Source organism: Pleurodeles waltl, chromosome 12 (assembly GCF_031143425.1).
Source record: "Pleurodeles waltl isolate 20211129_DDA chromosome 12, aPleWal1.hap1.20221129, whole genome shotgun sequence".
NCBI lineage: Eukaryota > Metazoa > Chordata > Amphibia > Caudata > Salamandridae > Pleurodeles > Pleurodeles waltl.
This window is the reverse complement of record NC_090451.1, coordinates 198472862-198487315: the sequence shown is the minus strand read 5'-3', so window position 1 is coordinate 198487315 and position 14454 is coordinate 198472862. Positions and strand designations below refer to the sequence as shown.

Genomic DNA, 14454 nt, shown 5'->3' with positions numbered 1-14454 from the left:
AATGTCTGAACAGAAAATTTGGCAACAACCCTGCTATTCCTGGCCCTATGTTAAATCCACGTAAATCCTTTAATAGTCTAGACAAGCTTTATGTGCCCATCAAGAAATGTAAGACTTACTCCACAAAGATTTGTGTAACCCACTGATAGGAACATCTCTCCTGCACTGGTGGAAAATGCACAATCCTCCTGTGAAACACCATCATGCTGGACAGCTAACTGAAAGAGATTATCTGCCTTTCTCTGCCCTGGGTAAATCCCACTACCTTATTTGGGCCTTCCCAAGATGGCTACCACCTCCCACATTCTAATATGTAAATATATTTTTTTTCAAAGAATATTCTGGAACGTGTGCTGGTGCCCACAATTCACCACCATGAAGACCCAGTGAGGATGCAGCTTTGTGCGATAGGGGCACACAGTGTAGCATGGGTAAGCATTACATGCCTGTTGTAGCGCTGAAGGTAAGTCACCAGCATCAGAGGCAACCCTGTGCAAGCTTGAGGCTTTTTATCATCTCCAGGAAACATTCCGCACTGTCAACACAAGTTTACGTGGACCTTTTCCTGAACTCTGAAACAATAGGAGGTAAATGTAAAAGGACATCCAGTGGATAAAGATAATTTAAGAAATATGTTTGAGTACAGGCAACCTTAGTTGTTGATCAAAAACACAACAGGGCAGGCGCCAAGGTGCACTGATATTAAAGTCCTTGGAGATATTCTACTTCTGTCCATGCCAAGGTGGCATTGTATAAAGTTACAGTTGATTAACTAGCCTATCGCCACAGTTGGCGTTGTAGATCCTAGCTGGAGTGGACCCCAGATTGTGCAGCCAATCTCTGAACTGGTTCAGGTAGGAAAGCGCACACTTTAAGTGTGGGTCCATGCAGGGTTGAGGTCTTTCCCATTACAGGGCATGGTGCCCTCAGAAGAAGAAAATAAGCGGCGCAGGCACATCCTGGGCTACAGAATTTGTCTGCTGGCAGGTGTGCAATTAGCACCATACTGCTGCAGGCAGGCTGGCTACTGGAAGGACACAGTGACTTCATCACATCTAGGTATTCCACTGACTCTGAGCCTGCACCAAGTTGAGCTTCAGAGTCCACTGCTTATCCTCAAATTTCTCCATGCTGCCCATCATCGCCACAAAAATACCCAAGCGACAAAAGGGTACACCATGCCCCGGGAGACACCTTAAGCTCTTCCATCCATATCCTACTTTACACCCACAGAACATGCAGCTCAAAAGGAGGCAGGCAGTTCACAGTCCGACAGCCCTGGCTTTGGCACACACTCTTGATGGACCATCTCTGACTCATACCACCTCTCCTTCAGAAATATCTGAAAAAACACACTTTCTCAATTCTAATAAACCGCATTTAAATCATAGAGCCCCATCTAATTATACACGTTTCTTCCTTCAATTGCTAGTTTTCTCAATCATAGATCTTCATTTTTCATTCCTGGAAGGAGCAAAAAAGAACCCGTAGCGAGCTTCTCTAAGAGGACCACAACGACAAAGAACTTTGTTGTGACATCTACTTTAACTTCGTCTGATGGTGCAATGGACTAGTGCATACACTGCAGGGATTATTGTTTCACCACATGGTCAGAAGTGTGAATCCTTTTGAGTTCACTCAGCCTCTCATTATCCAGAGTTTGTTAAAATGAGTATTGTAACAGTAAACACCAAGAAACACCCTGAATGGCCATGCACTTTACATACACACGTTATGTCCTATAACCCTTAATGGGGACATTGTTATTTTTATATTAGAAAATGCTAGATATTTGTACAAAATTGCTCAGAATTCTAGAAACCCTGTGGGCTGGGCCACCTCAGCAAATGAGACTGCCCTACAAGGAAACAACCAGCGGCATGACACTCCTAGGACTTGTCCTCTGAAGGTCAGAGCGGAGCTATAATAAGCCTTAACTGATCCCTGTATCTTACATCACCCACGAACCGACTGCCCTGCGAGATATTCATATCACCTCTGCATTCATTATACAAAGAGTCAAGATACAAAAAGACTAGGGCTATGATCCATCTAGGACTCGACTAAACAGAGCACGCGAAAAGGCAAGAGTTTCTCAAAAGTCACTCCAGTTCCAAGAAAAAAACAAAGATCTGAGGGGAGTTCTGGAGTCAGTAGAGTGGAGGGCACAGACACCCCAGGCACATGGCTTGTGCTTGATCAGAAATCTGAGGCACAATATACATCCTTTGTAGAAGCTCAGGGAACTGAACTTGGGAGAGGGAAGTTGTGGGTTTCAGAAAAATCAAAGGTCTAGTGTGTTTAAACCAAGGATGGAGATTTGGTGAATTTATTTCTGGGACACAGATTATGTGGGTTTAATCCAGACATCGAGATATTGTGGGTTTCATTCAGTCATGGAAATCTAGCCGGTTTAATACTGACACACACAGATACTGTAGGTTCAATTTCGACCTAGGTCATGTGGGTTTAATCTGAACATGAATATTCTGTGGGTGTAATTTGGTCCATGAGGTTTAATTCTGACACAGGTATTGGAATCCTTATAATGTCCTTAAAAGTTTAATTTTGGCACTGAGATCCTGCGGTTTGGTTCGAGATTTTAAGAGTTTAATTCAGACACAAAGTTTGGGTGGGAATAGTTCTCATATTAGGATCCTGTGAGTTTAAGTGTGACTGACCTTTTGGGTTCAATTCGGACACTGAGATCATATAATTTTAATTCCGACACTGAAATATTGCAAGTTTAATTCTGTAACACAGATCTTGTCTGTTTAATTCTGACACAGATTTTATGGGTTCATTACGGACACAAAAAACTAACATTTTAGGGGCTTACTTCGAACATATTCAAGTGAGTTTCATTTTGACATATACCTTGTGGGTTTATTTATGATGCATAAATTGTGGGGTTAATTCTGATGCAGAGGGTTTAATTTTGATACCGTTCTTTGGAAATTAATTCTGGCACAGATGTTGTGTGGTAATTCCAATATATAATTTGTGGGATTAATATAAGCACAGATTTTGCACATCAATTCTGATACGAATTTTCAGGATTTAGGGCCTTATTATGAGGCTGGCAGTCCGAAGACCGCCAGTCTCGTGGTGGTGGTTGGACCACCACAGCTGTTGCGGTCCGACCGCCACATTACGAGGTTGGCGGACAGACCCACCAACCTACTGTCGTACTCACCAGGATCACTGATCCCGACGGGCTGATGGCAGTCCTGGTTGTAATCAGCCAGGGAGGCGCTGAAATCAGTGCCATGCTGCTGATTACAACCTCGTTCTCTGCCAGCCTTTTCATGGTGATCTGACCCCATGAAAAGGCTGGTGGAGAACAAGTGCAGGAGCCACAGGGGGCCCTCTGCACTGCCCATGCCCACGGCAGAGGCAGTGCAGGGGCTCCCCTGCCCATCACCCTTGAAATGTGCCCTGTTGTGCAGACAGTGTGCATTTAAGGGCACTGGTGCACCCTGCGTGCGGCAGTATTGCCGCCGGCTCCATTATGAGTCGGGGACAACGCTTCTGCACCTTTACCACTGGCCCGACAGGTTCCCGCCCGACATTCCAGTGGAAAAGTTGTAATAGGGCCAGTGGGGAGACTGCCACCTCGACGGCAGTCTCCTCACCACGGGTCTGGCAGTCAGGTTTCCCGACCGCCAACCTCATAATCAGGCCCTAAATATGGATGCAGATCGTGTGAGTGTAACTACAGTACAACATTCCTGGGTTTAATTCCAACAAACATTATGTGGATTTAATTTGGGACAGATATTTCAGGTTTGACTCCGATGCAGCTTTAGTGTTTTTAATCAAGATACAGGTTTGTTGTTTTTACATAACCTGTGGGTTTGATTAGGCAAAGATCTTGTGGATTCAATTCTGGCGCAGATGTTGCGTGTTCAATTCACACATATATTTTGTGAATTTAATTCTATCAATATCCTGAGACATGCCTAGTGAGTTTTATTCCGACACAGATCCTGTGGGTTTAATACTGACCAGATCTTTTGGGTTTAATTCTGAAATAAAGAGATTGTGTGCTTGAATCACACATTTCTTGTGTTTTGAATATAGCAAAGTTGGTGTGTGTTTCAGTCAGACATTGCGCTCCTGGCTGTGTTACGTTCCATATTTCTCCCTCATCCCTAGCCCCCATTCTTGTCCATTGCTTTCTCCCCACACCTCCATGGCCCTTTTTTTCCTTTATTTTTTTCTGCCTACGGTCCAAGCTTCAAGTGCCTCCATTGCCCATTCACTCCCTGTACTAGATCCTCCCCCCAACCCACCTGTCTGTTGCTTCCCTACCCTTCGTGGACTTTTCAATAATTTTTTTTACTTTTATTAGGAGAACCTGGCAGCTGCCATTAGCTTTTGCACAAGTACATTTATTTTTGTATTCACTCATCCAAGTGCATCTGTCATCCTTAATTGGTAAATAAAAAAATGAAAATGGCACCCGCACACTTCTGTAGGCACTCGTACATGTGACACAAGTCTATACCCCCCCATGGATGCACACATTGATGCAGTCATTCCCTAGTCACATGCATTACTGGGGAATGACTGCGGATGGCCGCGATCATTGTGTCTTTTTCTTCCCCTCTTTTTTTGTTCTTGCCAATTCTCCACAGCATCAACAAAAAGCATTGGTAAAGCCAATAGGCCAATAAAGGAAGACCTATTGGCTTTGACAATGTTTGCTTACACAGTAGACAAGTGTAGCAAGGAAAACTGTTGCCCTAGGGGCAAAAAGGTGGTGCTGAACATGGCCTGGGAAGGACTGGCCTTGATCCACGCTAGGGTGAGCTCCCTTGTCAATAAAAAAAAAACCTACGTTAACTCAATTGTATTAAACTCAAAGTACCAAAAATTGGTGTAAGTTTTATCATGGCACACACTTATGAAGGCATCATTAGGGGTCTAACTACAGAGGTTCTGCGGGTCTGACAATTAGATAGTATTAGCCCAATATCAGTAAGCAATAATACAATTTAAGTGAACAGAAACAAAACATTATCAAAAAATATAGAGGAATCGTCTTTTTTTCTGGCAAAAGCTTTGGTTTCTTACACCGCTAAACAAAACTACCAGTATATTCTTTAAAGGGAACATTCCACCCAAAAGTCTTTTGATCATGAATACCCTACGAAACACAATCCAAAAATCATTCTGACATTTTACTTATTTCCAATGTGCCTTAAGCCAGTTTCCACATGTTTAACACCCGGAGTTCAGCACTTGGCAACCACCACCTTTCTCCTTCCTTGTCTATCTATGGCATATTGCAGTTTGAAATGACATGTGACACTTTCTTACTTTATGTGATGCACACATACATTGCATCCACATAAAGTAACAGAGTACCACATAAACCTTTCCTACCAGCAATGTGTCAGAGAATAGCTAGGAGGAAGAACGATGGCAGCTGCCAAGTAATAACTTTTAGCTGTTAAAGTTGAAATGTACCATTTAAAGTGAACTTTCTCAGCCATCGTTGGGGGGGATTAAAAAAACTTTAAAAAGTGTTTGTTTTTTCCCCAGGACATTCAATACAAAAACATATTAAACAAAACAGAAACGTTTTTAAAGACCAATGCCACTAATTGCCAATCGTTGTTGCTGGTTGCACAAAAGAGTATGGAGCAAAGATATTTTGCTACTTTCACTTTACATAAAGTATTTGCACCACAATGAAATTGCAGGGAACAAATTGTGAAACCTAAGATAGATAGAAATATATACATTTATATATATATATATATATATATATATATATATATATATATATATAGAGAGAGAGAGAGAGAGAGAGAGAGAGAGAGAGAGAGAGAGAGAGAGAGAGAGAGAGAGAGAGAGAGATAGATAGATAGATAGATAGATAGATAGATAGATAGATAGATAGATAGATAGAATTATATATATATACATTTTTAAAGTGATGGATCACTGGCTTGAGAGCTATGTAATAAGCGTCTTAGAATCTTTATCAAAGAAACTATTGTGCACATTGGTTCTATGTCAAATAATAGAGCAAATCGAGTCTGCACTATTTCTGCTTCTTTTAGAATAGAAAATAGAACAAACTGACTTTGCTTTAAAATGTGTCATATCTTTTGTATTTGATAAACTGGAGAAAATTTATTTGCCCAAAGCAATTAAATAAATACAGTAAAACTGTGTAAAATAAGTAGTTTGATCAGTGTCCTGCCCTAGTGCAAACCTTTAGTTTTAAGTAAATCCAATCTGCTCCATTCCTTGTTATTAGTGCAGAAAATTGGTGCAAACAGTATTTCTCCATCTTGAGTTCACAAAATATGGCTGACGGTCTTTAGATTCAACCCAAATGTACAATATTATCTTAAGGTACTTTTGTGCCCAGATGAGGAAAGTCTTTTGTGCACCATCCACCATTTTTGTGTTTTTTCGAAGATACATCGCAGTTGAATGGGTTCATGGGACAGTCGATCCTGTGCACAGAAATGGGTCTTAAGACGTGCAGGAATGAAGAAATGTATAATAATGAAAGTCAACCAAGGGTCCCAGAAAACAGCAGCATGAAACCACCACCAGACCCACCTAATCGGCCCTTCTACACCACTACTGGCTAACACTACAGTCAGCAAAAACCCCAGACACATGCGGAAGGGCAATCCTAGAATGCAGAAAGTGTGTGAAAGTGCAAAAGTGTTTGAAACAAATGCTGATAACATAACATATTGCTGAGCCTACGGATCAAGCTGTAAACCTCAGTCTTCGAATTATTCTGAGAGGACACTCATCAATGCACCTGCTGAACCATCTGGATGCCCTTACGGGTTATTACTGCGCTATACAAATAGACATAACCGAACATAACCTAACATAGCATCCTCCTTGGTCTCTAGTAATTCTACAGTAGACTCCAGAATGTTAGGTTTATGATTCGTAAGCATTTTGAAATTCTGTTGCTTTGATGCCCACCACTTTCATATCGAAGATATTTTCAAGGGCCCAGGGAAATTTCAATGATGCGTAAGTTAATGAATTTCACATAACAATTTCATGTTATGTTTGTTATGCGAAATTCCCAAAGCTACGCCACTATACCATGTCACGTAATTAAGCCAAAATCATAGCGTGGGAAAAAACAGAATGACGAGAACTCAAGTGGTAGTTTTTCACAACACTTGAGTTTTTGACATTTTTTTTTTTTTTTTTTTTGAATACACTAAGGGCCTGATTACAACTTTGGAGGAGGGTTTTAATCCGTCCCAAATGTGACGGATATCCCGCCCGCCGTATTACAAGTCCATTGTATCCTATGGAACTCGTAATACGGTGGGCTGGATATCCGTCACATTTGGGACGGATTAACCCCCTCCGCCAAAGTTGTAATCAGGCCCTAAATGCCGGATCAACATTGCATGTAATTATGCATAATTTTCCAGAATGAAATTTAGTTTAATTACGCAAAAGCCAATTACTCGAATTTAGCAGAACCCTAAAATTTTCAGACGTAACTTTAGGTTTTAGCTACTGCTATTGAAGAGGTCCATTCTGGGCCCTGCCTCACATTTCCCCACTTTTCCTAAAAACAGACTATATTCACAGCAGAAGAACAGAAATACTGGAGATTCCAAAGAGAACATTTTATAGGTCATCTTACCAGAAATATAATTTTTAAAATCCTTCACTTCTTCTTAAAACCCTGATGGATGATCTGAATGATGCTACATGTTTCATAAACAATGATCGGAATTATTCTAAGATATCAGAAAATGGAATTACAAAATAGATGTAGGCAAAACTCTAAGCAAACCATAAACAAGGTCACCAAAAAGCCATCTGCATAAGACTACTGACGAACAAAATGAGCGACGGAGAACCAGCGACAGCCCAATTGATTGTTATCACGCTGGGCTCTGAATTCGGGAATTCAGGAAAAGCAAAGTATGCAGGATATCACATATTAGTTATTAAAGCTTTTAAAGAGCATTCTGCAGAAAGCTTTGTCCCCAGCACACTGCAACAACTCGCCAAATAAGTGCTCATGTGGTCCTTTTCAGGTGGTGATGATAGGAAACTTATGTTACCCAAAGTCCTTTTAATTCGGATTTACCATGCATCAGAGAGAGAGTTATAAAAATAAATCTCCAGTAGCATATATACTTTAACAAAATACATTATAAAATAGTTTTAGATGAAAGAACAAACACATCATTTTGGAGCGTTATTAAAGCATACTGTGCACTTCAAACCACATCACACCAATTATATGTTTGTGGGTCAGTTTCTGCCACCAGACCCTTTGAAATTCTAACCTCCCCCCATCAGATCTTCCCACCAACACACCAGTAAGAGCACCCTAAAAGTGTATCTCCATCTTTTCACTGCTATTTTAGCAACATAAGAGTTGGGTGAAGGGGGAGCGGGCGTGGTTTGCCTTTAGCCTGCATTTTGAAGCAGAAAAAACAATCCTATTTTGGCCTGCCTTTTCCACCAAAAATCCCTCCTCTCAGTCATCCCTAATGTGCACCCCTTTGGTGTTAGTAACGATGGAAGTAGGCATTTTCCAGACACTTCAAAGCAGATAAATGCAACGTGTGGGGAAGTTTGGATGAACCTTACTCACCGATTCCAAATCTGATTTTTAAAATGCACAGAAAATCTCAGTCTCGGCCTATCCTGTTGCACTTGCATGGATCCGGGAGTGCTAGCACCCCTCGTCGCATATTAAAATATGCGAATAGTATGGAACTGTGCGACTCACACACAGCTTCTTCCGGTTAAAACACCCCCCCAAAATGCTATTGTGTGTGTTTTGTCTCCAAAAAAAGCATGTACTCATGCATATTGTGCACGTAAAAGCCCAAAGTGTCATATGATGGGTAAAATTAGTTCTAATGATCTCTATAAATTCTCATTAGTTCCAGAAAGCCATTTTTTAGCAATCAATCTATTTTGTTCTGTGGAACAAGATGACCTGCAACAAGACGTGAAAATCTTTCTGCATCCTCTGGTAGTAACTAGTGAGAACAGGCCAGATGCACAGCTGCCAAGTGTCCGCTAGCCAAGAGGAGGGTGCATTCTTCACGTTTCACTTTTAATACACCAAGTGTGGCCTTGCAAATCCAGGCACACAAAGTGATGTAGACTAAAATGGCAGGACCGACTGCACAGTGACTCACCTGGCCCATTCCACTCCTCCTTCTCCTGGTCGCCGTTGGCAATCTCATCATTTTCAAGGGGCTTCGGACTGTCTGTACCTTCATTGGACTCTGAGTCTGAAATTGAAACAAGACAAGGTAACACCACACCATTAAAGAGCTTGCTCAGGGAGGATCATCGCCGGAGAACATCTGCCCTTCCTACAGTCTTTGGCATTGCATCTCAGTAGTGCCGAAAAGATTATATACTCTTATCTCGTAGAGATCACATTCTAACACTAGATATCGAAACACTTCATAAACCCAATAAAATTTGCTACTTGAGGAACAATAAACAGAGAAGGGCAGTACACTCCTCAAAATCACGCACTGATACAGTTTAAGGCACATAATGAGGCTTGGCAACTTAAAGCTGTTGTCAAGTGCCTTCAATTCAAGTGATGTCACTCACATTGCGAGAGAACATCAGCTGAAGTTAGCCAGCCTTTTGTCTCATGCTGTAGTCAGTGGTGGGCAAAAGCAAAATGCGTCTGACATTTGAAAACCTATTGTTACGTGGGGCTGACTGAAATGCCCTCTATGTTTATATGTATTTATTTTATTACAAATTGTATTAAAACACGAGGCTAGTGAGAAGAGGAAGCGGTCTGTGGATCAAACCTGAAAGAGCACAAGCACAGATAGGGTGAGTAACCTTATCCGGCTGGCCCTTATGATTTTGGGGGTATTGACCTCCTGTGTAATAAGAAAATGTGGTGAGGACATAAACAAGTAAGAAAAAGTAACTGAAGAACGAACAGCTGCTCAACGAGTTTCACAAGAGTGCACTCAAAATCCGGGTCATGTTTATTACCCAATAACCTGGTCTGGATCACATCCACCCTCAAAATGCCATAGCTCTAGTTTTTTGTACTAGTATAACTTGTACTAACGAGGGCAAGCAACCAGGTGGCATGGGTTGGTGCTACTTCAGGCAGGCTCTACGTTTACAGTCATAACCTTGGCCCTACGTAGGTGCCTGCCAACACCCACAACCACAGGGGTACAGGAGACCCAACAACTGCAACACGCATCTCTCATCATTGCACTCCCAGGGCACCAGAAGCTGGCTGGAGTGCAGACCTTTACGGTCATTAAAACTGAGGGTCCCAGACAAGAGACACCGGTTGGACCCGTGATGTCATGAAACTGCGGTCCCAGACACTAGCACCAGGTTAGACCTGTGATGTCATTAAACCGGGGGCCCCGAAAATGGCAGTGGGCAGACCTAGAGCAAAATTAAACTAGGGTCCCACTTAAAAGGAACAGGCCAGACCTTCACTTCACCAGAGAGTCCAAGACATCATCAGCCTTTCTAAAATGTATCATTAAACTTTATCATTAAAAGAAGGGGCCCTAGGGCCCATTACATTCTCCAATTCATTTTCACTTCTCGATGGGTTTATCAAGAGGTCATTTTGTTAGACGGTTGTTTAGTAACTTGTAACCCAGTGTGTATTTTGATGATCACTGAAACAACAGTAATTTTGTTGTCGTTATGTGACTTTTTTGTTTAGAATGTGCTTACTGTCTGAATGCCTTAGCCTCCCATTAAGAAACATTGCAATTCACTGATCACACCGGTGTGTTAATTTGTTTTACTTAGTTGTCTTTTTAACACTAGACCTATGACTTTTATTTACAATAAAGTAAACACATGGGCACTGACAGGCTTTCTTAAAGGTGCAGTAAAAATACTGGTCTTCTGTCAAAAGTATCTACAGTGAAATATTTTGCTATATATGCTTTTTATGTTCAGTAATTATAATAGAAACTTCATCTTTTTACTATTTTGCTAACTACTCTTCTTTGAGGGTACAGCTTGATTCTGCTAGTGCAGTTTGTACAGCAAAGTGGTATCTTAGGTAGCCATGGCCATCTTCCCTCACTGACTTACCAACAGAGTAACAGGGCAAATGGTGAAATAGTGGTATCCAGGTAAATCCAATTTTCTACTCCATCGGTGTGATTTCACAACTGTAGACATTTAAATATGGTTGGTTTTGCATATTTTGATTATTGCAGGAAAGCTCACAACATCCCCAAAAATTACTGTGGAAGAACAATCAGCAAAATGTTGTTGGTGTGCTGTTTACACCTGAAAACTACAACTTACTGCTACCACACTTGATGTGAAATGTACTAGGACAGGTGTCACCCCTGCAGCCCACTTCGGTTAGCGCCAATCAGTGGAGCCATCTCTGCAGGTGTGTTACTACACCTCCTACTATGTTGTGGCATACGAAGTACAGCATTTATGTTTAGGGGTGGTAAACCCTAATTACTGGTATATGTCTGTGTTTCTATTTGCAAGTCTATTTTTGAATTCCGACGGTCAGATCTGCAGAGATTTGTGCCCACTACAGTGTCACTCTGAGTAATAAAAGCAATTTATGACAAATTTTATGTCCTGATTCACAGAATCCTTTGTGCAATTTCACAATCGCAATTTTCATTTTTGACAGGGTTGGGAACAGAAAAGCGACACTGCAGAGCAGGTTCGCTCTGCAAAATGCCTCTCATACATTTTGTAAGTCGTTTTTCGTCCAGGAAACAAACACAAATGTACCCGTGTGAAAGGTGTGTTTTAGAGTCAGAAAGTAAAGGGACAGCTGCAAATTTCTTGGGATATAAATGGTTGGTTACTCCACAAATGGAAACACATAAATGTGCAAACGTCTGCACTTAGTAAAAAATCCACGAGTAAATATTGCAAAGTTGCAGTTCTGGTGGAAATGTACAATTGCCCTAAAATTTCAGGAGCTCACTTTGTATTCTTTGTGGATCCTTTACATGACTTAATATACCCCTAGAGCAGGATGAATTTCTAGATTGAAACCTTTGTGAATGGGGGACAGACACTAGATCATCCCCTTCAGGGAACCTTGTGTCGTAGGTCTCCTTAACAATAACCATCATGGTTTAAGAATGCATGCAGAACAGTGGCGATTGATCGACCCAAAAAAATTACCACATCCCTTCTGGTTAAGATAATATGAAAATTAAGTGGTAAACGGCTGCTCCCCTTCTTCTGCTCCTTAGATTGACTGAGCAAATATTCTTAAGAGTAGGGAATGCCATGCCAAGAAAAAGGCACTGACTTGAATAGATGGCAAAGGTTAAAGGTTCATGGATAAACGAATTTGCACAAGATCACACCAGTGACTGTGTATTCAAGTGTTGAACATATTCTGAGATGAGGGAATACGGAAGCCACCTACCAGACATCTGATTTTCAGATTCTTTCCCATGGAATGCCAAAAGTACTTTAGTGGTGGGCACTGGCAGAAATTGTAGAGGTCCACCAAAAGCTGGCTCCTTGGGCATGCTGAGATAGAGGCAGTCCAATGTAATGCACCCAAACTAGCAACCTCCCGGCGCATAGCTGCTAACAGGTCCCCCTCTCTGGTGAGACACCTTCAGCAAGTTCTGGCTTTTATGTCAATAACACTTAGCATGCTGGAATTTGTTAGCCTAGAGTTAGTGTTAAAAGCAAAACTTCAATTCCCAGAGTGCAACATGTTAACTTAAAAGGCCAGGACTGGCACAAGGCATCACAATACGGAAGGTCACTTGGGTACTAAGAGAGAACCACTAGCTTCCTATCAGCCGATCGTACAATGTATCTGGTATTTGTGGCTAATCTGTGGTCAACAGGATTTTGTATGGGCCACTCCTCCCAAGGTTTATAAGTAAGATAAGAGTAATCTCTACTAATAGGAAACTTACAAAAGAACCCAGGAACGGCCAAAGGTGACTGAAGGATAAAGAAGGCTAAACTTTCAATGGCATAAACACATTCAAGATTGAATTTGTGAGACTGCAACCTAACACCAACATATTCAAGCACCCCTTTTCTCCACTTCTCACCGCTGACCCTCAGCTCTCCACTCTACAGCAAGATCCTGCTTCCGGCTGTACGTCTGATAGTCCAGGAGGCGGGCTCTATTTGTCGCGTACTCATAGCAACTTGATAACCATTATTTTCTCCATTAACGGCTGTTGGAGATTGGGCGGATAAGGTTATCTGGATATGACAGTGCAGCAGATCGGAGCACAAAGTGCATGTTTGCCTTTACATCCAGGGCCGATAACCATTCTCAACACAATCGATAAACGCCACAAATAATGCCGCTGCGTGACGTCATTCGCATTTTCAGATTATTAATGGAGACGATAGCTGTGTGATTAACATCAAATAAATCACCCCTGCGGTGAAACCGTCTGATTATTTTTGGTTATAAATCAAAGTGGATGGCATATTGATTTTAGAAACAGTGGGAGGAAAATGCTGTTGCCATTCAGCATGGGAAGCCACAGCTAGTGTTGGGCGTGCTATCGCTTTATCAATTTTATCAAACAGGCTGGTGCCAGGTGCTGCCCAGGCGCTGTTCCCACTCTCCAGCAGCAACTCAGATCAGATAAGGATGCCTTGCTTCCCTATCAAAGCAAGAGGGCAAAGTCTTCCAACAATGGCGGAACAAGCATGGCTGCCGTCTTGTGCGCTAGATCGGTCCCACCAGTCACTTGGTTCCACCCGAAAATAAGACAAGCAAGGATCACACACAGCTCCAACTGAGTTTTTAATTTTGTCTCCCGCCTCTAGCCCTTAGCAAAGTCTAGGAAGCAAAGGTAAATGCTAACATAGTGGAACTTTACAATATATGAGAAAACTGGCTGTTGAAAATGGGCCTCAACACTGGCTTGAAGTTCAGATGCTCCCAGGAATTATGGAAATTCTTAATTGCCAGGCTTATCACTTGATTAATAGGGCAAGAGGGCTGTTGGAGGATGATCACGTTTTTTTTAATCCCCCAAATACATTTTGATTAAAGGTTCGGACTCCTAATGCACAGTACAAGATAAAAATATTTCATTGGATCAGTTTTCAAGATCAATGTTCTAATGATGGGAATGGCTTCTCGGTTATATGGGGATACATGTGTATGCCGCTGTCTTAGGTCAGATACCAATCAATTAATGCCAAATAGCAGCCATGCATGTCCACTTTCAATGGGATTGGTTGTTCCTACTCTTTGATGAGATACATCACGTATGTGAATAATGAGAGTGGCCAAGTCCGACTTTCCCTGGGTGGACCAGAATACCTCTATGATACCTTGTCATCCTCAACAGACCCCATCACTGGTGTATGGCTTGTGCTTCCATGAACTTTTCTGGCAACCACTTCAGCCATTCTGCCATGACTATTCTCTATATCATCTACTCTTCGGATCTAGGAAATGGGCTTCCTCCTAAA

The 14454-nt window shown here is 41.8% G+C and overlaps 1 protein-coding gene across 1 annotated transcript in view; it reads right to left on the bottom strand.

The window, feature by feature from the left end:
* ZFPM1 (zinc finger protein, FOG family member 1) overlaps nucleotides 1-14454 on the bottom strand; it is a 247524-nt gene that overhangs the window by 106145 nt on the left and 126925 nt on the right. The window contains exon 3 of the mRNA XM_069216983.1: nucleotides 9177-9272. Within this exon, the coding sequence (XP_069073084.1) occupies nucleotides 9177-9272 (96 nt within the window). The remainder of the gene's footprint in view (nucleotides 1-9176; nucleotides 9273-14454) is intronic.